The 22,876-nt window shown below is 37.1% G+C and overlaps 11 protein-coding genes across 11 annotated transcripts; 8 read left to right on the forward strand and 3 right to left on the reverse strand.

Annotated features, from left to right (window-relative positions):
* Positions 1-117: 117 nt before the first annotated feature.
* PRCAT00001220001 (putative acid anhydride hydrolase) lies at positions 118-4,152 on the forward strand (the record flags this gene model as incomplete). Its single annotated transcript, XM_062950989.1, has 1 exon — positions 118-4,152. The coding sequence occupies one exon, from the start codon at positions 118-120 to the stop codon at positions 4,150-4,152; it is 4,035 nt and encodes a 1,344-aa protein (XP_062808036.1).
* An 874-nt stretch (positions 4,153-5,026) lies between these two features.
* ATO7 (Ato7p) lies at positions 5,027-5,818 on the forward strand (the record flags this gene model as incomplete). The annotated part of the gene is made up of 1 exon (XM_062950990.1): positions 5,027-5,818. One exon carries the CDS (start codon positions 5,027-5,029, stop codon positions 5,816-5,818), a length of 792 nt encoding a protein of 263 aa, XP_062808037.1.
* Positions 5,819-6,144: 326 nt separating this feature from the next.
* PRCAT00001222001 (uncharacterized protein) lies at positions 6,145-6,492 on the forward strand (the record flags this gene model as incomplete). Its single annotated transcript, XM_062950991.1, has 1 exon — positions 6,145-6,492. One exon carries the CDS (start codon positions 6,145-6,147, stop codon positions 6,490-6,492), a length of 348 nt encoding a protein of 115 aa, XP_062808038.1.
* A 458-nt stretch (positions 6,493-6,950) lies between these two features.
* On the forward strand, positions 6,951-8,606 carry PRCAT00001223001 (uncharacterized protein; the record flags this gene model as incomplete). Its single annotated transcript, XM_062950992.1, has 1 exon — positions 6,951-8,606. One exon carries the CDS (start codon positions 6,951-6,953, stop codon positions 8,604-8,606), a length of 1,656 nt encoding a protein of 551 aa, XP_062808039.1.
* A 517-nt stretch (positions 8,607-9,123) lies between these two features.
* Positions 9,124-11,352, forward strand: PRCAT00001224001 (uncharacterized protein; the record flags this gene model as incomplete). Its single annotated transcript, XM_062950993.1, has 1 exon — positions 9,124-11,352. One exon carries the CDS (start codon positions 9,124-9,126, stop codon positions 11,350-11,352), a length of 2,229 nt encoding a protein of 742 aa, XP_062808040.1.
* A 336-nt stretch (positions 11,353-11,688) lies between these two features.
* SEC6 (SNARE-binding exocyst subunit) lies at positions 11,689-14,214 on the forward strand (the record flags this gene model as incomplete). Its single annotated transcript, XM_062950994.1, has 1 exon — positions 11,689-14,214. One exon carries the CDS (start codon positions 11,689-11,691, stop codon positions 14,212-14,214), a length of 2,526 nt encoding a protein of 841 aa, XP_062808041.1.
* Positions 14,215-14,221: 7 nt separating this feature from the next.
* Positions 14,222-15,019, reverse strand: PRCAT00001226001 (uncharacterized protein; the record flags this gene model as incomplete). The annotated part of the gene is made up of 1 exon (XM_062950995.1): positions 14,222-15,019. One exon carries the CDS (start codon positions 15,017-15,019, stop codon positions 14,222-14,224), a length of 798 nt encoding a protein of 265 aa, XP_062808042.1.
* Positions 15,020-15,137: 118 nt separating this feature from the next.
* On the reverse strand, positions 15,138-16,046 carry PRCAT00001227001 (mRNA splicing protein; the record flags this gene model as incomplete). Its single annotated transcript, XM_062950996.1, has 1 exon — positions 15,138-16,046. The coding sequence occupies one exon, from the start codon at positions 16,044-16,046 to the stop codon at positions 15,138-15,140; it is 909 nt and encodes a 302-aa protein (XP_062808043.1).
* Positions 16,047-17,693: 1,647 nt separating this feature from the next.
* On the reverse strand, positions 17,694-19,262 carry ALD5 (aldehyde dehydrogenase (NAD(P)(+)); the record flags this gene model as incomplete). Its single annotated transcript, XM_062950997.1, has 1 exon — positions 17,694-19,262. One exon carries the CDS (start codon positions 19,260-19,262, stop codon positions 17,694-17,696), a length of 1,569 nt encoding a protein of 522 aa, XP_062808044.1.
* Positions 19,263-20,067: 805 nt separating this feature from the next.
* PRCAT00001230001 (uncharacterized protein) lies at positions 20,068-21,576 on the forward strand (the record flags this gene model as incomplete). Its single annotated transcript, XM_062950998.1, has 1 exon — positions 20,068-21,576. One exon carries the CDS (start codon positions 20,068-20,070, stop codon positions 21,574-21,576), a length of 1,509 nt encoding a protein of 502 aa, XP_062808045.1.
* Positions 21,577-21,726: 150 nt separating this feature from the next.
* Positions 21,727-22,725, forward strand: PRCAT00001231001 (uncharacterized protein; the record flags this gene model as incomplete). The annotated part of the gene is made up of 1 exon (XM_062951000.1): positions 21,727-22,725. One exon carries the CDS (start codon positions 21,727-21,729, stop codon positions 22,723-22,725), a length of 999 nt encoding a protein of 332 aa, XP_062808046.1.
* Positions 22,726-22,876: the final 151 nt, after the last annotated feature.

Here is a 22,876-nt window from a genome sequence, read left to right on the forward strand (position 1 = left end):
GCTTTGTTATAGTACAAATTCACAGTCACGTGATGCAACATCGCAAGAACTGATAAGTTCCTTGATGTAGAATTTTTATTGACGTTTTAGCATGTCTAAGTAGGGTCTTGGCTAAAAATGGACAGAGATAGGGATAGAGCTCGTAGGAGGTCACAGAATTCATCAAGGAGCAGAGGCTCTACTTCTTTAGATAGACGAAGGGTGAGGCATGGCTCCGTGACATCGTTCGACTCTTCTACGAACTATTTATTAGATGATAACAACCACGAAATGTACTCTGGGGCTGCCTCAGAGATAATGCCGTCATCAATTACCTCATTGCACTACCCACATAAATTTGGTAATCTAAAGAGTCGCCAGGGATCTGGGGTTTCTTACGAGGTTTCTCTATTGTTAGAGAATGATAATCAAGTTGAGTTAGGATCTGTTGGGTCTAATGCAACATCAAGTTCGTTTGAAACGCAAGCAAAATTCAAATTTTTTTCCCCACATGAAATAGAACAGGCACCGGGTGGCTCTACACTTGAAAATCCCCAAGATCCCGTTGACTATAATACTGAGTGGGAGTATTCAGTAGGTAAATACAACAATGACGATATTTTGGAGCAAGATATTTCCAAATCTGTTTCTAGTCTTCATAGCACTCAGTCACCGGATGACGGTGATTATGGCTCCATGAGTTCACGCTTCGATCGCCATCGTAGACGTGATTCTGATTCCGATAAAAGTAATTTGTCAGTAAGTGAAAGTTTGATATCTCATAACAATGTTGATGACAGCCAAAACATTTTCCTATCGACGGCAGAATACCAAAGATTTTATTTGGCTGAAGAAGATTTAGTAATCGGTATTGCAGGTTATTCCAATTCCCTTTTGAAGAAATTTCTTTATTATCTAATATGCTTCTTCACTTTAGGTATTGGCTACTTAATATTGCGTTGGCTACCCAAATACAGAATAAACTTGACAGGAAACAGATGTCCGTTAGGTAAAGCTGAGTGGTGCGTTGTGGAAAATGAATTCGGTGAACTTTCTGTTATTAATGTTGAAAGAAGAAAATACAACGAAAGGTTGTCTAATTTCTTAACGGTAGTGGAAGATCTGTTAGGGAATGGAATAAAAGAGAATGATCCGATTGTCCACTACATACATAGCTTTACCTACCGCTATATTAAATTCTTTTACAATCCCGTGGAGGGTATTTTTAAGAGCAATTCAAGGTGGTACGACTTACATTGGTTGAATATGAAAAACATCAAAGATGGGGTTTCTCAATCTAAATTTGAGCAGAGGCTTGAGATCTTTGGAGAAAATAATACAGAAATTGAGGAAAAACCCATTTCTCAGTTGCTCTCAGAGGAAATTTTGCACCCGTTCTATATTTTTCAAATTTTCTCGATATTCTTGTGGTTGGCCGATGACTATTATTACTATGCAAGCTGTATATTTCTAATATCAGTTGCCTCCATTGTTGATACCTTGATAGAAACAAAATCTACAATGAGAAGATTGCAAAATATATCCAGATTTACATGTGAAGTTAGAGTGTGGAGAAATGAATTTTGGAAGCAAATTGAATCTACAGAGCTTGTTCCAGGAGACGTTTTTGAAGTTGATCCTTCACTAAATGTGCTTCCATGCGATTCATTACTTCTCAATGGAGAGTGTATAGTAAATGAATCTATGTTGACGGGCGAAAGTGTGCCTGTCGCAAAAGTTAGCGCAAACCACGATACTCTCCAGTCATTAACAGATGATTTTACTTCACCATTGTTAGCCAAGTCGTTCTTATATAGTGGTACCAAGCTTTTAAAGACAAGGTCAACAAATGATGAACCTGCTATCGGAATGGCTCTAAAGACCGGTTTCAATACCACCAAGGGATCTTTGATAAGATCAATGTTATTTCCTAAGCCGACAGGGTTTAAGTTTTACAGAGATTCATTTAAGTACATTGGCTTCATGACTTTAATTGCGGCTATGGGTTTTATTTATTCTACCTATAACTTCATTCAACTAGGAATTTCCAAAAAAGTGATGACTTTAAGAGCTTTGGACATCATAACTATTGTTGTACCTCCAGCTCTTCCAGCAACGTTGACAATTGGTACGACATTTGCCATTAATAGGTTGAAGCGTCTACAAATATATTGCATTGCACCCACAAAAATTAACATCGGCGGAAAACTAGATGTACTTTGCTTTGACAAGACAGGGACTTTGACTGAGGATGGTTTAGATGTTTTAGGAGCCCACTTGACTAAAAGCGCTTCAGGAAGAAAAGAAATCATCTTCGAGGATATCAAATCATCACCAAAAGATCTTAGTAAGATACATTCTTTGAAAGATCATGAACTGAATAATGGATTGTACTTGTTGGGATGTATGGCTACGTGCCATTCTTTGAAATTGCTTGAAGGTGAGCTACTTGGGGATCCGCTTGATTATAAGATGTTCTCCTTTAGTGGGTGGAAATTTGAAGAAACTGGTACCGGCTTCCAGGTATACCCTGATTACAATAGGAGCGAAGGTTACTGCGTCATCAAGGAATTCGAGTTTATTTCATCACTTAGAAGAATGTCAGTTATTGCAATGCAAGGCGATAATAAGATGGTATTCACAAAAGGGGCACCTGAAGTTATATGCGATATATGCGATCCTGATACGTTACCTTCGAACTATAGTGAATTGCTCCACCAATATACTCATGGTGGCTATAGGGTAATTGCTTGTGCATACAAAAGAATTGCCGAAGATTTATCTAGAGAGGCTTCAGAATCAGGTTTAAATTTTGCTGGCTTTATAATCTTTGAGAACAAGTTAAAATCCTCAACAACATCTACGATTATGGAATTGAAAAATGCAAATATTCGTACTGTAATGTGTACCGGTGATAATGTTTTGACTGCGATTAGCGTCGGCACAGAATGCAAATTAATTGATGCATCATGTAAAGATATATACATCCCATCGCTCGAAGAAACTACAATTGGTTATCGTATTACATGGTCTCATTTCTTGGATTCTGAAAAGAAGTTAGACCCAGAGAGTTTTCAGCCTCTTGATTTGTCAGAGTCTTTGGATTATAAATTGGCAATCACTGGTGATATATTCCGTTATTTGCTCACAGAAGTAAAGGATAGCTACATTATCCACCATGTTTTGATGAAGTGTGATATCTTTGCGAGAATGTCTCCTGATGAAAAGCATGAGTTAGTAGAACAGTTGCAAAAGATTGATTACACGGTTGGGTTTTGTGGGGATGGAGCAAATGACTGTGGAGCGTTGAAGGCCGCAGATGTGGGGGTCTCATTATCAGAGGCAGAAGCATCGGTTGCAGCTCCTATAACTTCAAGGGTCTTTGAGATATCGTGTGTTTTGGACGTCATCAAAGAAGGAAGATCGAGTTTGGTCACTAGCTTTGCCTGTTTCAAGTATATGTCGTTGTATTCAGCAATACAGTTTGTTTCCGTTACAATATTGTATCAGCGAGGGACAAACTTAGGTGACTTTCAGTTTTTGTACATTGATCTTTTCCTTATTCTACCATTGGCTATTTTTATGTCATGGTCTAAGCCATACTTTAAGATCATACCCAAGCGACCTACTGCTAACCTAGTGTCCCCTAAGGTACTCATTCCTATGATTGGTCATATACTCATTATTCTCCTATTCCAAACCTCTATATGGCTCAAAGTTCAAAAAGAACCCTGGTATATTAAACCGGTACCAGGAGGTGATGACGAAGTTCAGTCTTCTGACAATACCGTCTTGTTTTTGTTCACGACATTTCAATACATATTGATTGCAATCGTGTTGAGCAGGGGTCCACCCTACAGAGAACCAGTTCACAAGAATCGTCCTTTTACAGTCAATGTTGTTCTAGCGATAGTGATATCTATTTGCTTGTTTACCATCGATAGTGACTCATGGTGGGGTCAAGTCTTCCAGCTTACAAATCTCTCGCGTGGCTTCTACTGGCTAATATTGATTTGTGCTCTTTTGAATCTCGTCATTATGGTATCCTGTGAACATTTAGTATTTGATAAAGTGGTGCTTCTCTACAAAAAAATATTTCTCAAGCACACTGGTATAAGCAAGAAGACATTCAAGAATCTTCTGAGGGAATTCAGTAAAAGAGAGACAGTATAAGCAATAACATTCCTTCACTTTATGTACGCGTATTTATTGTAATACTAAAAGACTAGTAATATCTGTTATCGTGAGCCCTAAATAAGGGCCCCCCACTTGATCATTGTTCTGCATATTGTATATTTCGGAGCATCACTTCAGGGCGTGGGCTCCGAAATAAGTGGGGAAGCACCACATCTAGCCATGAAAATATTTAGAGCATAGCGCTGACTCGATGACTCCGGGGTATCTAGAGGCAATTTTCTCATCAACATACAGGTGAGCCAAGAAGTCAACAAATCTCAGAAAAAAACTAGAGGGGAGTAAAGCATAATACATCGTTATGGAGGGGATCTAAAATGTTTCTAGCGCTTGCCGAGATTAATACCTGCATGTATTTTTTTTTTGTGGGGTGGTAAAATTATTCTGAAGTATTCTACATCAATTCGGTGCTCGTCTCACCACCTCCGAAATGTAAGCAGTCTCGAAATGATCGGAACTTCAGCCAATAGGCATTCAGATATCCTTCATTTATTTTATTTTGTGGGGAATGACATTATTATATAAATTCGATCTCTGTCTTTGTGTACTTCTTGGCCGAGGGTGGTATTATGCGAAAAAGCGTTGAAAGGAGGGGGGCCGGGGGCGCACCAGGCATTATATAAACCAAGACCCCTTCCTGGTCCCTTTCAAGCAATGTTAGAATAAATTCTTACTGTTTGTGATAGTTTTTGTCAATCTGGTTTTTCAGTTTAGTATTATAGCACTCGAAAAGTCTCGCATTACGCCTACAGTATTAAGAACATCAATATCAAGTTGCTCTTGTCAACTTAATAATATTCAATCTAAAGTTTGACTAAGAAAATTTATTCATTATTGTACGAGAAACATAACCATGTCTTCAGCAGGATCATCTCACTCCAAGGAGGATTCACTTTCAACCGTCGAAAAAGATAATAAGGATAACAAGGTTTCTTCTGTTAAACTACACGGTGAGGGCGATGAGTTCATTATTTTAGGAAACCAAAAGTTTTATCGTCATGAATTGATGAGTGCATTTGGTGGTTCCTTGAATCCAGGTTTAGCACCATACCCAGTACACAAACTTGGTAATCCGTCGCCATTAGGATTAGCTGCTTTTTCTATGACTACCTTTGTATTGTCTATGTACAATGCTCAAGCCATGGGAATTCAAATACCAAATGTTGTCGTTGGATTGGCATGCTTCTATGGAGGTGCCGTTCAATTTTTGGCAGGTGTTTATGAATTTCTTGTTTCAAATACTTTTGGTGCTACAGCATTAACCTCTTATGGTGCATTTTGGGTTAGTTATGCGGCTATTAATATTGAGAACTTTGGAATCGTATCCGCTTATGGAGATGATGAGACACAGCTAGAAAATGCTATTGGTTTTTTCTTGCTTGCTTGGGGTATGTTTACATTCATGTTGTTCCTCGTCACTATGAAATCTACGGTAGCTTTTGCCCTGTTATTTTTTTCATTATTTTTAACATTTATTTTATTAGCAGGTGGCGCCTTTTCTGGAAAAGTTGGTGTGACAAGAGCTGGTGGCGTTGTTGGTGTTATAACTGCCTTTATTGGGTTCTATAATGCATTTGCAGGTGTGGCTAATTCTGGTAATTCATACATCACTGTTCGCCCTTTCTTCTTGACGAAGCAGGATTAATAGGTTAGAAGTAATATGTAACTTTAATACTAATGAACTATATTTAGTTGATGTAGATTTTAAATGAATATACTCTTACTAATTACAATTATGAAATAACATGTAATGGTGTAAGAGATAAAACTTGTCTAAAGTTGTATTCTAGCAGCCTTGATTTACGATGATAATTCCTGCATTTTTGTTAATGAGTATTTGCAGGTTCATACTCATTGGGAGATCATCTAGACCCACGTGCGAATAAATTAAATGATACTATAAGTTCCTTTCTCTGAACATATTTTATAGTTTACTTCGTCATATACTACTCCTGAAATTGAAGTTACTTAATGTCTTCACAAAACAAAAGAATTGCTTTGCCGGCAAGGGTTGAACCGAAGGTTTTCTTTGCTAATGAAAGAACTTTCTTATCATGGCTCAATTTCACTGTAATATTAGGATCATTAGGTGTTGGTCTTTTGAACTTTGGAGACTCTATAGGTCGTATTTCTGCCGGTTTATTCACTTTCATTGCTATGTTGACTATGGTATATGCATTAATTACGTACCATTGGAGAGCTAAGGCGATCAGATTAAGAGGTACGGGGCCATATGACGACAGGTTTGGTCCAACTATGCTCTCCTTCTTCTTATTGATAGCGGTGATAATTAACTTTGTACTAAGAATCAGGGGATGAGAGCTGACGAAAACGTAGGCTTTCACCCAAGACTAGAAGCTTCTAAAATTGAGCATGTGAATGAAGGTTTGTGTTTCATCTTTCTGACTTTTAACATTTGTCAATCAATCCTTTCTAGGAGGGATTATATGAATCAAGTAGGAAATTTCAACATCATAAATAGATTTCTATCTTTAGAACTCAATATGTGGTATTAATGCACATTCAACTTTTAACTTTTTTAACCATCTTATAGTCGATACATATTAATTTTTGGTCTACAGTTAACGTTCGTCCTTATATATTGGGCCTACATTTGATTTATCGTTAGAGTGCTTAGATGACTTCATCTGGTTCATCTGGTTTATCTTTTATGTACTGTTGTTAGCATTAAATTATACGATCATTAATAACGAGACAAAACAAAAATTAGAGAGAAAAAAGACTCACTCGTTCCATTACTAGTTTTTGTTTCAAGCATGGACAACTTAAGCTTTGAAAGTGACAATACCGCTGAGAGGCTAGAGCCGAAGCTCTCGAAAGTAGTAGGGATATTCTTAGCTCAATTCGATATCAAGTCTGGTTACAAGCTTGTATGGTCAAAATCAACTCAAGATAATTTAAACTTTAATTCCTTAGATTATAAAGTCCTACCTTCTGGAATACATGATACAGCCTCCAGCACCATACTTATATCTCATCGACAGAATGGTAAGTTATATCATGGTATTGCAAGGTTTCAACAACGAGTTCTTGGGGGTAATAATGAAGCTAACGAATTAAATGAAGCCAACGAACAGCTAAATCGTGACAATATCAAAATGTATTCATTGGGTATAATATGCGAGCCTCACCAAATGTCATGGAAGCCTAATGAATATATTCAAAACGGATGGGAATATATCGACATTCTTGATTCAAATCTTACTAAGTTTTTGAATGACGCAAGATTTGATGATATTTCTATCTTCGAAGATATGTTTGACAAATTGACAAGTTCGCTTTTTCCCAGTAGCCCCGCTGCAATAGAGAATCATTTGTTGAATAAAATGTACGATCTATTTGATATTTTAGGACCCCTAGTATTCGTGATTTACAAGGAATGCATACTAAGGAAAAAGATCGTATTCTTCAACAACACAGCTTCTAATGTTGACTGCTATACAGTTGGAGCATTCACTTATTTGCTATCTTTACTTTCAATGGTACCCAAAGATGTAGAAAAGGTAGTCAAGTGCGAGGATTTTAAGGTCTCCTCCGAACCTGTCTACAACATAGGATTAAAAGATATGAATTCTGAGCTTCTTCAATCTAGTAATTGGATTGGATCTACAAGTGATGACATCTTGATGTACCATAAGGACCTTTTCGATGTGGCGGTATTTTTGCCATCAAACGTTATTGAGAACACTATAATATTGAATTCATTCGATATTGGAACAATCTCTTTGGACTTTAATAAGCGAATCAAATCTACCTTGAAGGACTACCAAAAATTTAAAATAATATATAGAAGTTTGGGTTCCGTTTGTGATTCCAGAAGGAGGAATTCGTCAGCAGACGATATTGCCTCGATAAAGACTTCCAATTCACTCCTTTCGTTTTTTAAAACGCAAGATCAAATATCCGACTTGGAACCCGCGTGGTGGCTCAAATCGGCCACTTCTCCTATATCATGGAGAGAATATATTTGGTCAGCCTTCTCATGGTTTGCAAGTGCTGGCCAAGTGTCAGATAATAATAAAATTCAGAATGAAGAATCACAACCGTCACTGAGTGGTAACTCATCGAATCGATTTAAACTACATCAAATTATAGGTATTGTTGGAAGTTTCCATAAACTTACTAGAAAGTGGTTCTATTTGATAAATGAAATTATCACTGAGAAGCTTGATGAGCAGTCATCAGATAGCAATACTCATGAAGACTTCAGTGATACTGAATCCTTACTTCTGCGTTCATTGGAATCCAATAAAATTAGTATCGAATTGACATATCAAGATATAATTGATATGGAGCTCGATCCTTATTCTGAGCAAGACCTACAGTTTGCCAAAGACTTTGTGAAGTTATATTGGGATTCAGTTGTTGACTCTGTGAACATCGGCCTTGGTATTGAATCAATCTGCTGTTAAGCCGACTATATATTTGTTGTAGCATGAATTATGATTACCCGGACCTCAATGACGTTACGTGTAGGTGCGAATTCCCTTAGATATCAACAACAAAAGGTGGTGTCAGGCTTGAAGTCATATATAAAGCTAGTCTTCATATCTTTCATAAGTATCACTATTTCAAAAAGAAATAAGGAACTAGATAAAAGGGACACTATCGCTCATATTGAGTTTTTTGATAATTAATATTAAAAAACTTTAAGTTCTCCAAACTATACTTTCAAGGTCACTAAGAAAGCGAGCACTTAATACTGCTAGGATATCTTTAGTTTTTTGTTTAGGTTTTACGTTTTCAGTGGAGTCACATATTTCATTCATACCCAAATTATTACAACTGTGTAAAATTGACGCTTGTTGGCTGTTTAAATTTATTCACATACCAAGTAATTTAGGCATACGCAGCTTTTCAATTTTACTTATTTGACGATATAAGGGCAGCAGAAAACTGAGCAACTAATAGTGGCTTCGACTACAAGATATGAGGGCACACCATAATCGTTCCGTGAGTCAAAAAACAAGCGGGCGTCATGCTCAAACAAGGCTGAACAACAATCCTAATGAACAGAATGGTGATAACGATCAGCTCGGAGATGAAAGATTATTACATTTAATCGCTAAGGGCCTCGGTCAGCAATGTGTTGCTACGGTCTCCTCTGGTGCGAAATATCAAGGATTGTTAGTGAACGGAGATATAGCATCTTCTGGTAAATCTCAACTTTCTGTGGTCTTAAGAAACCCGACGTCTTTTGGAAAGGGATTGCTCAATGAAACGAGTAACGTAGACAATGATCTTCCTGAAACAATGATCATTGAAGCTAAGGATTTAGTTGAACTAGAACTCAACGATCTAGATGCCGGCGAATCATTCAAAAAGCTTCCTTCGGCTGCTACAATTACTTCCCAAACGAGTAGTGACTCAAAGTTTAAAACAGATACCGATATATCTGGAAAAACTCAAATCAAGCAAAGAGAGCTCAAAAGATGGGTCCCCGACGAAACTGACAACGATATAACCTTTTCTCTCGAGGACGATAACACAGGAAATTGGGACCAATTCAAAGCTAATGAGGAGAGATTTGGCGTTGACTCAACTTATGATGAGCACTTGTATACAACTAGAATTGATAAATCAGCTCCCGATTATCAGCAGAAATTGGAGCGTGCCGAAAGATTAGCTAAGGAAATAGAGGGCCTGGTCTCGAATGATCGCCACGTCTTGGAAGAGCGAGGGTTGCAAATAGATGATAGTGGGCTTGATGAAGAGGATAAATATTCTGGAGTTGATAGAAGGGGTGACGAATTAATGGCAGCACTAAGAAGCTCTAGCATTTCGAAAGATTCTGCTTCCTTACTTAAGGGTCCAGGTAAATATGTACCTCCAAGACAGAGAGCAGCGCATTATCACAATGACCCAGCAATAATTTCTAGTTCTGCGGCAGACAATACATCTAAAAAAGGTGATCCTAAAATAAATGTGAGCAAATCTGAACATAACAAAAACCAATTGGGTACATCTAAACCGGATTCTATACCTCCTAAGCCTCCTGTGGCTGGTCAGCAAATGGAGTCATTTAGACTAAATGCTCAGAGTGAAATTAACTCTTTACGTGAGTTCAGTGCAAATTTTAAGATCCCTCATAAAATGCCTACAGATCTCTTGCCAATTTTAACGAAGGATAAAATTAAGCAAGATGAAATCTTAAAGAAACAGGAGATCGAGAAGGCTTTGAAACAACAGGAGAATCAGAAAAGTCAAGCTGCTAGAAAAAAGTTGGATCCAAGCAAGCCTGCTTTCAAGTTGAACCCGAAAGCAGCAGCTTTTACCCCTTCGAGCAAACAAACTCAAATTTTGCCCAATCCTCCTAAGTATATAAGGTCACCGAATAACCAAGCATCCAGGTTGAATAATCTTAGGCCATATTCTAGTGGCTTTTCAATTGGAAATAATACCGGTGGAAACTCCAAAAGACACCACCAAATTTCCGCATCTGAGTTCTTCGGAGGAACTGACAAAGTTCCCACTGAGGAGGGACAGAAAGAGAAGACTAACGATTTTAAATTTGCATTTAATTTATTCGTGACAGCCAGAAAGATCCTGGATGAGAAGAATGTACCTCTTGTATTTGAGAAGACATTTCAAACCCCACCTACTTGGGACTATACTATCGATGAAACGTATGACCAGTTATTCCCGTTTACTCTGAACAAAGGAGTTGGAATTAGTATGTCTACATCTCCCTTCATACAGAGCCCTTTGACAGGAACTCCCAACATTCAAAGTGGCTATCCTACACCTAATGGAAGTAAGTATCCTTTATCACCTCAACAGCAGCAAGCTGCTGCGGCTATGGCTGCCCACTTTCAACAACAACAACAGCAACAGTTTCATGCAGCGATGATGTATCAACAACAATTCGGAGGAAGTGGACCCATGGGTCAGCCACCTATCCCCATGTATGCTGCCGGAGATTCTGCCTTTTTGCCACCGACTAGTTTCATACCTCCTCCAGGAAGTTTTGGAAGCTCGGCAGGAAGCCCTGTGAATGGAAATTTAGTAATGGGAGGAACATCACCTCATTATGCTGGACAGAATTCTCATTCTAGTTATAATAATCATCTTTACCATGGAAACAGAAGATATAACGGTCATCATAACCAAAACCAACCCAACCCGACAAATAACAATAAAAGAGGTGGCAACTCTTGAATTATGACAGCTTAAGAGCTGGCTGATCCACACTGGAAATAGCAGTGGCATGGTTTACGTAAAGGAAGTTTGCGTAAAAATCTTATCTTGAATTGAATTTCTCGATAACTATGTCGAAGTTTGTCTACAATTCCTCTACCTATATCGCTTATGTAAATAGGGATGTTATATTTTGAAAACATACTTTCAAATTGGATCAATCTCAGTAGCTGTTTTTAGTGAGAATTTAATGGTAAACATGTAGAACTAGTTGGTATGTGCAGTCTCATTGAACTTGAATATAGATATCAACAATTTTATAGACCAGCTAAATTACATACATTATACCTAAGAACAATGAGTGATGCAGCACTATCAAGAATAGCACATATGATTCAGGTGGAAGATGATTTGGCTAAAGTCCAGTCATTACGCCAGGAGTTTATAAAAGAAAAAGCATCAATAGACGTCAAATTGAATAATACATCACAGGTCCAAATTGATACGGTGACATCTAATTTAAAAAAATTGAACGACTCCGCAAATAAGCTAACATCCATTAACGCAAATTTAAATAAAATCAATCAGATATATGAGGATTCTATAACAAATATACCGAACTACTCCACTATTCAGCAAATGACAGCAGTCAATCAATATTTTGCTCAAGTGCAGAACTTGTATGGCGACATCTCAAATGTAAAGTCATATTGTGATTACATCAACGGAATGATTAAAGAAGAGCTTGATCAAGTAACGAAAGATACGTCATACACCCTACCAAATTTATTGAAAATACATTATAACTTGACTCAGGTCAGAAATTTTCAGGATTACCTAGAGAGAAATTCAAGTACCTTGACAGATGACTTAAAATCAATCGTGAAACGAATAATTTCTCCTATCAGAAAGATAATTATTGCTTTTGATGAACTTTTCAAAGAAATTATAATAAGCTGCACTGAGGCCCTAAAAGAAGGTAACACTGAGTTGGTTTGTAAATTGATCAATATTGTAGAATACGAGACAGTGGAAGATCTCAAATTAGAGTTGATGGAGAAACTCTCTCTAGATAATAGTAGAGATATCAGAGTTATAGATTATGCTAATTTCAGAGGATTCAAAAGAAACTATCATAAGTTTTTTTTTGATAAGTTGAAAGAAAGTTTAATTGAAACATTTGAAATGTGCGTTGAGCACTTCAGTCAAGATAAGATGCTCGTATTTGACAATTTGAATTGGCTTGAAGATGAATTGGTTTTTGTTGTTGATACATTAGATCCTTATTTTCCGGCAAATTGGGGGGTATGTTCTTTTATCGAAAACGTTTATTATGATAAACTACATAACTTTACTATGGAAATAGTCAAAACTGATCCGCCGGCTGAAGACTTACTTAAAATACTTAGCTATGACTCTCATTATAGTAAATTCGTGGTGGCTCTTCACACTCCCTCAGATGAGGAAGTGAATCCTAAGAAATTGTCTAGGAATACAATCAATGAAAAAAAATCAATTATTGGTGATGACTTGAAGAATGTTGTCCTTGAAGACTACGTTGCAGTAATAGTAGCGAAGATGGAGGAATGGAATGAAAATTTAATTCAACAAGAAACGAAAACTTTTATAGAAAGAGAAGATCCTCCTGATCTTTACACGTATCACCAGGTTATTGAGGATGAAGACGCTCAAGATAATTTAATTTTGCTAGAGGTTGATGGAGAAGTATACGTTTTACCTGATTTCAAGACGCCCCTTACTATGTTGAAAGAACAAGCAGATGTGGCTGCAGATTCTGGTTACTCAAAGATTCTTGTTGGTGTGATTGAAAATTGGTCTCGTTGCTATATTAAAAGAGCAATTAATTACCAAGAGGTCATTGAAGAAGAGTATGATAAATATATGTCAATATATAATAACGAGAGGTACTTGATCAAAGAGAGCAAAACGAAGAGATTGTTCAGAAGAAAGGCTCCCGAGCAACCTATTGATCTAGATAATATGACCAGCGAAGAGCTCAGTGAAATTTCAAGGCAAGGTTTAATGGAATATTTGACAGCGTTGGGTAATACCTATGAAATCAATACAGATCGCTTGCAAGATAAATTTCTACCTAATTATATGAGTAAGGTTCACACAGCATACCAAGAGCGAATTGAACAAGCATTCAAAGATACTTTAACTCCTAGTACTGAGCTTAATGCGCAGGTAATTAGAACAATTGTTGATATAATAGTGAATGATTTGTATCCAGCATTGTCAACGGTATTCTCAAAATCATGGTATGATGATGGTAAATCTCAGAAATCCGATGAACCAAACATGGCAGAGAAGATAGTAGAGACAATCGCTGAGTACATGGAAGAATTGAGGGGTTATGCTTCCTATGACATTTATCTGGTCACATTCAACATTCTATTAGATACTTTCATCTCTGCTTATATAAGAATTGGGTACGAAAATATCTTACATGGATCTGGCAAAAAGATAGACCCTAAGGCTGTGAAAAAGTTTAAATCTTTCAGTGAAGGCGTTGGAAGGGATGTTACCATATTTTATGAAGGGCTCGAGTCTCTTTTTACTAGAAAAGACTCTGCTTATTTGTTGAACAGCTTGCGAGCGATAGAATTTTTAGGAGATTTGGCTACATGTGATGACCCCTTAGATTTCATTCCTCAAATGTGGGAAAATGAGATTTTGGGGTCTTTTTACTATTGCTCGGTAGAATACATTAGAGGTATTTGTTTGTGTCGTAAGGATATGGATAAATCTACGACGAATGAGGTCATTTCGCATTTGATAACAATTCAAGAGGATTATCATAAAAGCATTGAGCCCCCTTCTTTACCTACGGGAACATTGAATGACTTTTACTATAACTAATTTTTCATCAATTTGAATTAAATATTAGTGACGTACATAAAACAATGTCAATAAACATCAAAGATTTGTCTATTTCAACCTCAAAATCATGAGTACCTCGTTTTGCTCTTATCGCCGCTACCGCCATATTGCTGTAGTTGTCAAATCTACTTACTTTCTTTAACATACCTGTCGAAGATTTCCACCTGTAAACAAATTTCAGTCCTTCGTTGACTTGATCAACCCCGGAAATCTTGAATTCGTATAGCTCATTACCAAGTTTAGAAGAAATGTATATCTTTTCGTCTTGGTGGTTATTTTGAGATTTATTGTCCTCTGATCTTAAGAGCTTTAAGCGATTCAAGATACTTTGATATACTGGAACTTTTTCTTTTTTTAGATTAGTAGTTGCATTTCTCTGGAATTCAATGTAACCACTTTTTCCAATCGAAGCGCTATATATAATAGCTGAATTTCCTTTATCTGGAATTTCCTGAAGGACGAATTCTTGCTGCCAATAAAGATTAATTTCGTGATTCACTTGATTTTTTGGCTTTATAAAACGATATTGCAAACACCCATTGTTTAAGTTAAATACGTTTATTATAGAGCTGGAACACCCCTCTTCTGGCTTGAGCCGATATATAATGACGTTAGTTTCCTTCGAACCTTTTAATGCCCTTGATTTTGCCACCTCACGGAAAACTTCCTGTTGATATCCTTTACTTATTTGGTTTCTTCTGAGCCTTACATAGAACGTTACAGAACTAGATATAGAGACAACAGCCCATCCGCTTATCATACAAACTGAAATTATACCTAACATTTCTATTCTACTCGTTATTAGAAAAAAAGATAAGCTTTACTTCAGAATCTTTTTGTGTCTATATATATATGTCTTTGAAAAGTTTTGCAACCAAATTATTAAATTGATGAGAAAGTAACTATTCTTCATCTGTGTCCGAACTATAGCCTCCAATTAGCTGAATAGGATCTTTTTCCTCTTCCTCCGGCTTACGAGACTCAATTCTACTATTCTCTTTTCTTCTAACCTTGATTTTTTGGAATTGGCCCCTCCCTTTTAGATGCTGCTTGTTTTGGGCTTTGAAGCCCAAATCCGTCCTTATTGAATCCAAATTCTTAAATGCATTCATTGCTAACTTGACATCTTCATCATCTTGAGACAGCAGAGCTTGGTGGTGTAATGCCATCTCTTTTTCGGCTTTATCGAGTAACATATCAGTACCTCCTTGCTCTTGTATTTTGGAACTTCGATGTTGTAAATCTTCCAACTCATCATTCAACTGTTGCTGTCGTACCTGCTCGTCCAACCTTTTTTCTAAAGCTTCCATTATGTTGCCATCGCTGTCTTTTAAAGATTCCGTTTGTTTCCAAAAAGGATTCTTCTTTCTTTTCTCTTTCAAAATCTGATATGATTTATTCTCTTGTTCTTCCTTTTCTAGCCTCAACAATATCTCATCTTCTGTTTCAATGTGGTCCTCTGGCACCTTTGAAATACTTTGCTTTGGTGTATAGTTTCGCCTTGCGCCTGTCTCAGGTACATACCCGGCTGTTTGAGGGCTCGTCTTGAAAGTTATGGGATTATTGCAGTGCGGGCAACTTATATGTATTCGAAGTATTTTCATGTTCAAGTACTTTTCCTTTGTTATTTCCTTCTTGGCATTGAACTTCCTTCCAACACCGATATATTCATCACATTTTAAGCATCTCATAGAATATGGAGTTTCAAGCCTGACTTTTATTGTCAGGCTTTTTGGCTTTAGCTTTTTAGGGACTTTCGTAGGATCCCAATCGGGAGGATAATACTTATTGATCCCTTTCCTTTCAGACATCCTGAAATTTATGTGATCTCGAATGATTATACGGCAAATATGAAAGATTTTCGTATTGGTTCTTAGATGTTATCAATAATTTCAGTTGTGACACAAACTACAGAATCGCTTGAATAATCTACAGTACTAGGTATAAAGTTTAAAAATCTTATTTTTTTTATTAAAGATGCATCTTACAACTTCACAGGCTAAACTGAAATAGATACTTTACTTGTCTATTCAAAGATCCCGAAAATTTACAATTATAGGTGAGAGTGAACTAATAATGATCTTAATCAGTTTATTCAGCATTTCTTCTAGCAGCCTTTTTAGCAGCCTTACGTTGAGTACCAAAGATCTTCTTGTCTCTGTTCTTCTTTTGTTTTCTTTGCTGTCTAGATGCTTTTTCTGCCTTTTGTGCCAAACCGTACCTAACTAATCTGTAAGATGGTTCGAACTTTTTAGCATCAGCAACTGACTGGTAAACCAAACCAAAACCAATAGATTTACCACCACCAAATTGGGTCCTGAAACCAAAAACAGAAACAGCATCTTTATCAGCCTTGTAAACCTCAGCTAACCTTTCACGTAATTCGTCCTTAGATACGTTTGGTCTGTTTGGATGTAAAACATCAACAACAAATTGTCTTCTGGCCAACAATGGATTTGTAATGACCTTACGGGTTCTAATAGTAACAGAGTCACTCTAGGAAATAGTTAGTAGTTTGCTTAAAAAACAAGTGAATATATTCTAGCACTTTTGTTCAAAAGCTATAACTCAAGCTGTCATTAGGGACAAATAATGAGAGCGAGAACACTAAATATAAAAGTTCAATGTCATGCCATAATAACTTTAAGTGGCCCATAGACCTCTTGTCTTACGCCACGATGGATGCAAATCCAGCTAAAGAGTCCAGTCTGAATCCAAGCTTCATCACACGTATCAGACAATTCATATTCCCTAAAAATGCTTTAGAGTTTCATCTCTATGTCAATTATATCAAATTTTCCTCTCTTCCCTGCTCCCTTCTTATATCATTCTTCAATCCCCTTCAGCGTGAGCTAAGCTAGAGAAAATACATATTCACAGCTACTGTTTTAAATTTAACATACCATTTTTTATCCAATTTATGTATTATCCCTACGGACGTTGTATTGAAAAACTTTTCGTTGAAATTTTTCTTCACTGGAAGCGGTGATACCTTTCACTTTACTATATTGCACGCACCAGGAATTTTACTCTATATGCCGGTTTGTAAAAATTTGAAAACTTTGAGGGCGTGTCCGGTTTCATTTTCGAGCTTCCATATAAGGACCTCAAATGAGCCCGGTAAAGACAAAATAATTTAATCATGAGTAACTCACGTGATTATGAGGGTTCTTTACATAGAAGCTAGTGTAGATTATATAGAGATTCAGCTGCCCGAAGTGCTGTCCCCTCTCACTCATATTTCAGAACCCATTACACACTTTATACACAAAAGAATAAAGCAATATTCAAAGAATAATTCGTAGTATTGTTGTCTAGGAGGATTGTATCTGCAAAATCTACTTATATGAGAATACGACAAGGTTACGCCAGCAAGAGAATATCAGCAATTATCTAAACTTTTACACTACAAGCACTAGGAAAGACTATGGTCATTTATTTTCATTTCATTGTGGAAATTAGTTCTTTTTGGTAATGCCGACCCTAACAGCTTTGGCTTGGGTGTAGCCTTCAAGAGCCTCGGCTCCCATTTCTCTACCTATACCAGATTGACCGTAACCACCGAATGGAACCATTGGATGGAAGTCATTGTAAGTATTGACCCAGACAGTACCAGAGTTAAGTCTGTTTGAAACATCGATGGCTTTGTTGATGTCTTCAGTATGGATACCAGCAGCTAAGCCATATTGAGAAGCATTTGACAAGTCTACCACTTCGTCAACAGTAGAAAATTTCTTAACAGTAACGACGGGTCCGAAAATTTCATCCTCAACAATTCTCATATTCTCTTCAACGTCAGAGAAGATAGTTGGTTGAACGAAAAATCCTTTATCGCCGAGCCTTGCACCACCGGTGAGACAAGTAGCTCCTTCTTCTTTTCCGATTTCAATGTACTTCAAGATCTTAGATAACTGGTTAGAGGAAGCTTGAGCGCCCATAAAAACACCCTCCTCAAACGGATTGCCAATCTTAACGCTTTCTGCAGCTTTCTTAAATTCACTTAAGACTTCTTCGTAAATCCCATCTTGAATATAGATCCTAGATCCAGCACAGCAGACTTCACCAGTGTTATAGAAAATACCAGTGATCAAATTTTGGACAGTCTTTTTAACATCAGCATCATTGAAAACAATATTCGGTGACTTACCACCCAACTCCAAAGTAACTTTCTTCAAATTAGACTCAGCAGCAGCTTTCATAATATGACGACCTGTAGCAGTCGATCCAGTAAATGCGACCTTCTTAATTTTTGGATGCAGGGAAATAGCTTCACCAGCGATCTTACCGAAACCAGAGACAATATTGACAACTCCTGCAGGGACACCTGCTTCCTTTATCAAATTTGCAAGGAACAATGCCGACAATGGCGTAGACTCGGCAGTTTTAAGAACAGTAGTACAACCAGTAGACAAAACTGGCCCCAATTTCCAAGAAGCCATCAAAAGTGGGAAATTCCATGGGATAATTTGACCACATACACCAATCGGCTCTCTACGAACATAATTGAAATGGCTGCTACCAGTCTCAATCACGGAACCTGTAATCTTGTCAGCCCAGCCGGCACAAGATCTGAAATACATTGCAGTCAATGCAACATCACCTCTAGAACAAATTAAGGACTTACCATTGTCCAAACTTTCAATATAGGCAAGAGTTTCTGAATTAGCTTCAATCAAATCAGCTAACTTGATCAATGTCCTAGCTCTACCTTCTGGGTCTCCAGTAGACCAGTCAGATTTGAATGCCTTTTCTGCCGCAGCGACTGCGATGTCAATATCTTCTTCTCTTGCTTCGTAGATATGAGTTATTTCCTCCTCTGTAGAAGGGGAGATAACCTCAAATGTCTTTTTCTGCTTGGGATAGACAAACTCGTTGTTAATAAACAAACCAGTTGGCTGCTCGTATGTTGTCCCATTAGGTAACGTGACCGGTACTGATAAGGGTAAGTTGGAATATAATCTCGACATGGCCTTTGCGGTTACCCGTTTTGAATTAATCAAATTCTTCGTAACTGTATTCTTGAACATTCTTCAACTTTAAAAAATGCTTTGACAATTAGAATTTACAATGTGACTGAAGGGAGTGTCATCCTCTTTATATATTTCAACAACCCCAGCTGAGGGGGGGCAAAACTATGGGGTCCCCTCATTTAGATGGGTCTAAGAAATTTTGCACCGGACTCGGTTCGGGGGTGCTGTTTCTAAGACCGACAAATAGTAGTGAAGGCACGTCAATCTCCGGCGATTATGATATTCACCACATTATATCAGTCGGAAATCTCTTAAATCCAATGCTTTCTAACTACCAAAGTATTTCAACCCTGACCGAATTTGTTGTAATCGGCGATGCTTTATCCCGATAGACGGATATGACTATATTGAGTATCTTTACCTCAGTTTATAGTATTGGCATAACATGAATAAGTATCTCAATTTAATGATCCTTTCGGTATGAGAGTAAACCTAATAACTACATTTAAAGTATGGATTGCAATTCCAAAAAAAACTTTAGGACAGAAAGTATGAGTGGCTGTGTGGAGGTCGTCGTTACTTTTGCTATACTAACGATCTAAATATTCTAATCCCCGAACAACGGGGGAAACGGTCTCCTAACGTACAAACCATTGCGGTACCAATCCCACTTTTATTGGTTTTCTCATATTCGCACAACAGAGAGGAGCATGTAGCACTCGCTCCTAACGTCTTCGGTGCTTAGGTCCCGGAGCATCATGTTGACTTTTAAATGTCAAAACCTGCACAAAGTGATACCCCGAGTATCATTTTGAGTAAGGAAATTTTGAGATGAGATAATAAGAATGAGTTAACTAACCTAATGTCACAGATTCAGTGGATCAAGGGGCCAATATGTGGTGTCGATAACTGCAGATCACGACTATATCGTTCCAGCGATGGAATGAAAATATGCCAATATGGCCATGTAATGGATGGTAATGTAGAGATCAATGATGAGCATGACGAAGGTATAGTGTCAACTCGAAGATTAAACGTGCCGTTGGGAGGTCTAGGAGCTGATTATGGATTTCTGACATTTGAACTGTCACAAGCGATGCAAGCAAGGGATAGCAATCGAAGGTTATATGGAAATGATGGTCGTAAGCTTTATTTAAGATGTCTCCAGGTATTATTGAAACGACAAACAGAACATATTGTTCGATTAATGTTGGATGAGTCTTCTCTTGGGGATGTCATGATTATAGTGAAAACTCACTGGCTTAGGTGTTTGAAGTTTTGTTTAAGGAGTAGCCACTCAGAACCTGTTGATGAAATGATTCACTTCAGATATAATGATCCACAAAATGTTCTCCCTAATGCATTGGACTTGATATCTATCATCTATTTATCAGTCTTAAAATTAAATGCGTATCCTCTTTACGTTAGAGATCTAATAGATAACATCAGGACAAATAAAATCCCATACGTGAGAACTACACATTTGATACCAAAGCATTATTTAGACAAACTACCCTCATCCTACTTTCAGCTATTACAACCCCCAACCTTACCTATAAAAAATGAATTATATTCTAGTATTCAGATTAATGGCTTCCGGACAAATCTGCTAGAGGGAAATTGTTTAAAAAGATCCATAAATTACTATTATTTGTTAATATTTAGAATTTTTTCTGAATCATTAATCCTTCCTTCCGCTGCAAATCTTTTTATCTTATTCAATCAGTTGTTCAATAAACTCGATGAAACCTTAGAACTAGTATTCGAGTCACGCACAAGGAGGAGCAGTTCAAATCTAATAGACTTTCCCGACTTGAAAATTTTAGCATTAATTATTTTTACGATAAAAACTCATTTTGCATTTGATGAATCCAGAATAAATCTTAAAGAATGGTTGGAGAGAATAGATATGCATGAATTGAACGGTGAGTACTCTTTCTCTACCTCAAGTAAGTTAGACCTATTGAACTGGTCTGACACAAAGACAGAAAAGTATTGTCAATGGTTGTATGAAAATATAATTCCTCCGACTAATAAATCCCAAAACAACGGTGCCGAACACCAGCCTCTGACCGGTTCTGAGTTGTCTATAATGGAGAGAAGATTATTTCAAATTTTTAATGTAGAGCCTGGCAGCTACAATAGAAGTGACTCCTTGAATAATGCCAGGGAACCAAAATTACTGTCCCTAAATGAAATCCTACAAAGTATGGCTTTAGAAACGACTAAGATAAATTTGAGTGATTTATCGGCCATGGAGGAGAAGTTATTCAGTAAACTATCTAATGATTTTGGTGTTACTTCGAAACTCCTTCGTGAATGTTATAATGCTCTTGAACTAAGAATTAATGCAAAACTTATTGCCCGATAGTTTGCTGGGCATTATCTCTATTGCTATTGTATTTAATGAGCTTTTTTTATATAGCATCTCAATATATAGACGGCTGAGAGTCGCGTAACCACCCAAATAAAACTAAAAATCTTACAACAAAAATCAAAAATTTTGATCATTAATTGAACGATGCTGACCTCCAGTAGTCAGGACGACAATCACGAGATGAGTAATCCAAAAGACGCAGATATCACTCGGGGCGATGTGATGCCTTCCCACTCCAATGTTACTGGGACAGAAGAAAACTTGGAGCAAGACAAATTAAGAGCTGATGAGGAGGGAAAACGTTTATATAAAAAAACTCATCCGCTAGAAAACCAGGTTCGAGATAACTATTCATTTGAACAGAAGAGACAAAAAATACTGAATGGGAAATCTCTTGGGATCAAGCAAATAGAGTCAGAAACTAACAAAAAAAAAATCCCAGGAAAAGTCATAGAAAAGCTATGGGAGCCGTTGGATGATGAGGGTATTGAATCCGTTGATGAAATACTACTGATGGCCCTCAATAAAACTGCGGAGCGGTATTATACTCCAAAATCAAAGAAATTCAATAAAAAAGTAACCGAAACGCAAAGAATTCTCGTTAAGTCATGGCTTGACGAAACGAACAGTCGGTCATTCAAATCAAGACTCAAATTTACAAAGCTTCCTGTTCCTGGAACGTCATTGGTCTCCTCAAAACGTGGAGATATCAAGGGCTCGCTAAACTTCGATCAAATGTCTCGCAGAAGGACTCAATTAGAAACGTATCTTCTGGCCGAAATCAAGCAGCTTAATGATCTAAAGAAATACTATAATCTGGTTAAACTTGCATATGAGCTGGATTTGAGATATTTTAATGACTTCAAGAAAATTAAAACTCTTAATAGCTCCAAAATGGAAAAGGAACTTCAAAAGAGACGATCAGATTTAAATTTCCCTTTAACTGGGATAGAGACGGATAGAATTAATTTAGATACTTCTCAAGGACTATTTACTAAGTTCGATCCAAACGGCGATAAGGATGTTAAAGAGATTTTGAGCCGTTTAGACACAAAGCTATCCTCAAAACTAGAAAGAGCCGAATCTTTATCAAAACTCAATGATAAACTTGAAGTCCTATATAATGAAATTGAAATGATGTAAATAATATTTACTATATAATGAAACTAAGCAGAAAATAACCAATATACGGTTACGAGAAACAATTTTAAGCCCTTTGTTTCTTCTTCTTCCTCTTCTTCTTCTTCTTCTTCTTCTTCTTCTTCTTCTTCTTCTTCTTCTTCTTCTTCTTCTT

Source organism: Priceomyces carsonii (genome assembly GCF_900007245.1).
Source record: "Priceomyces carsonii strain CBS4050 genome assembly, scaffold: Debaryomyces_carsonii_scaffold_1, whole genome shotgun sequence".
NCBI lineage: Eukaryota > Fungi > Ascomycota > Pichiomycetes > Serinales > Debaryomycetaceae > Priceomyces > Priceomyces carsonii.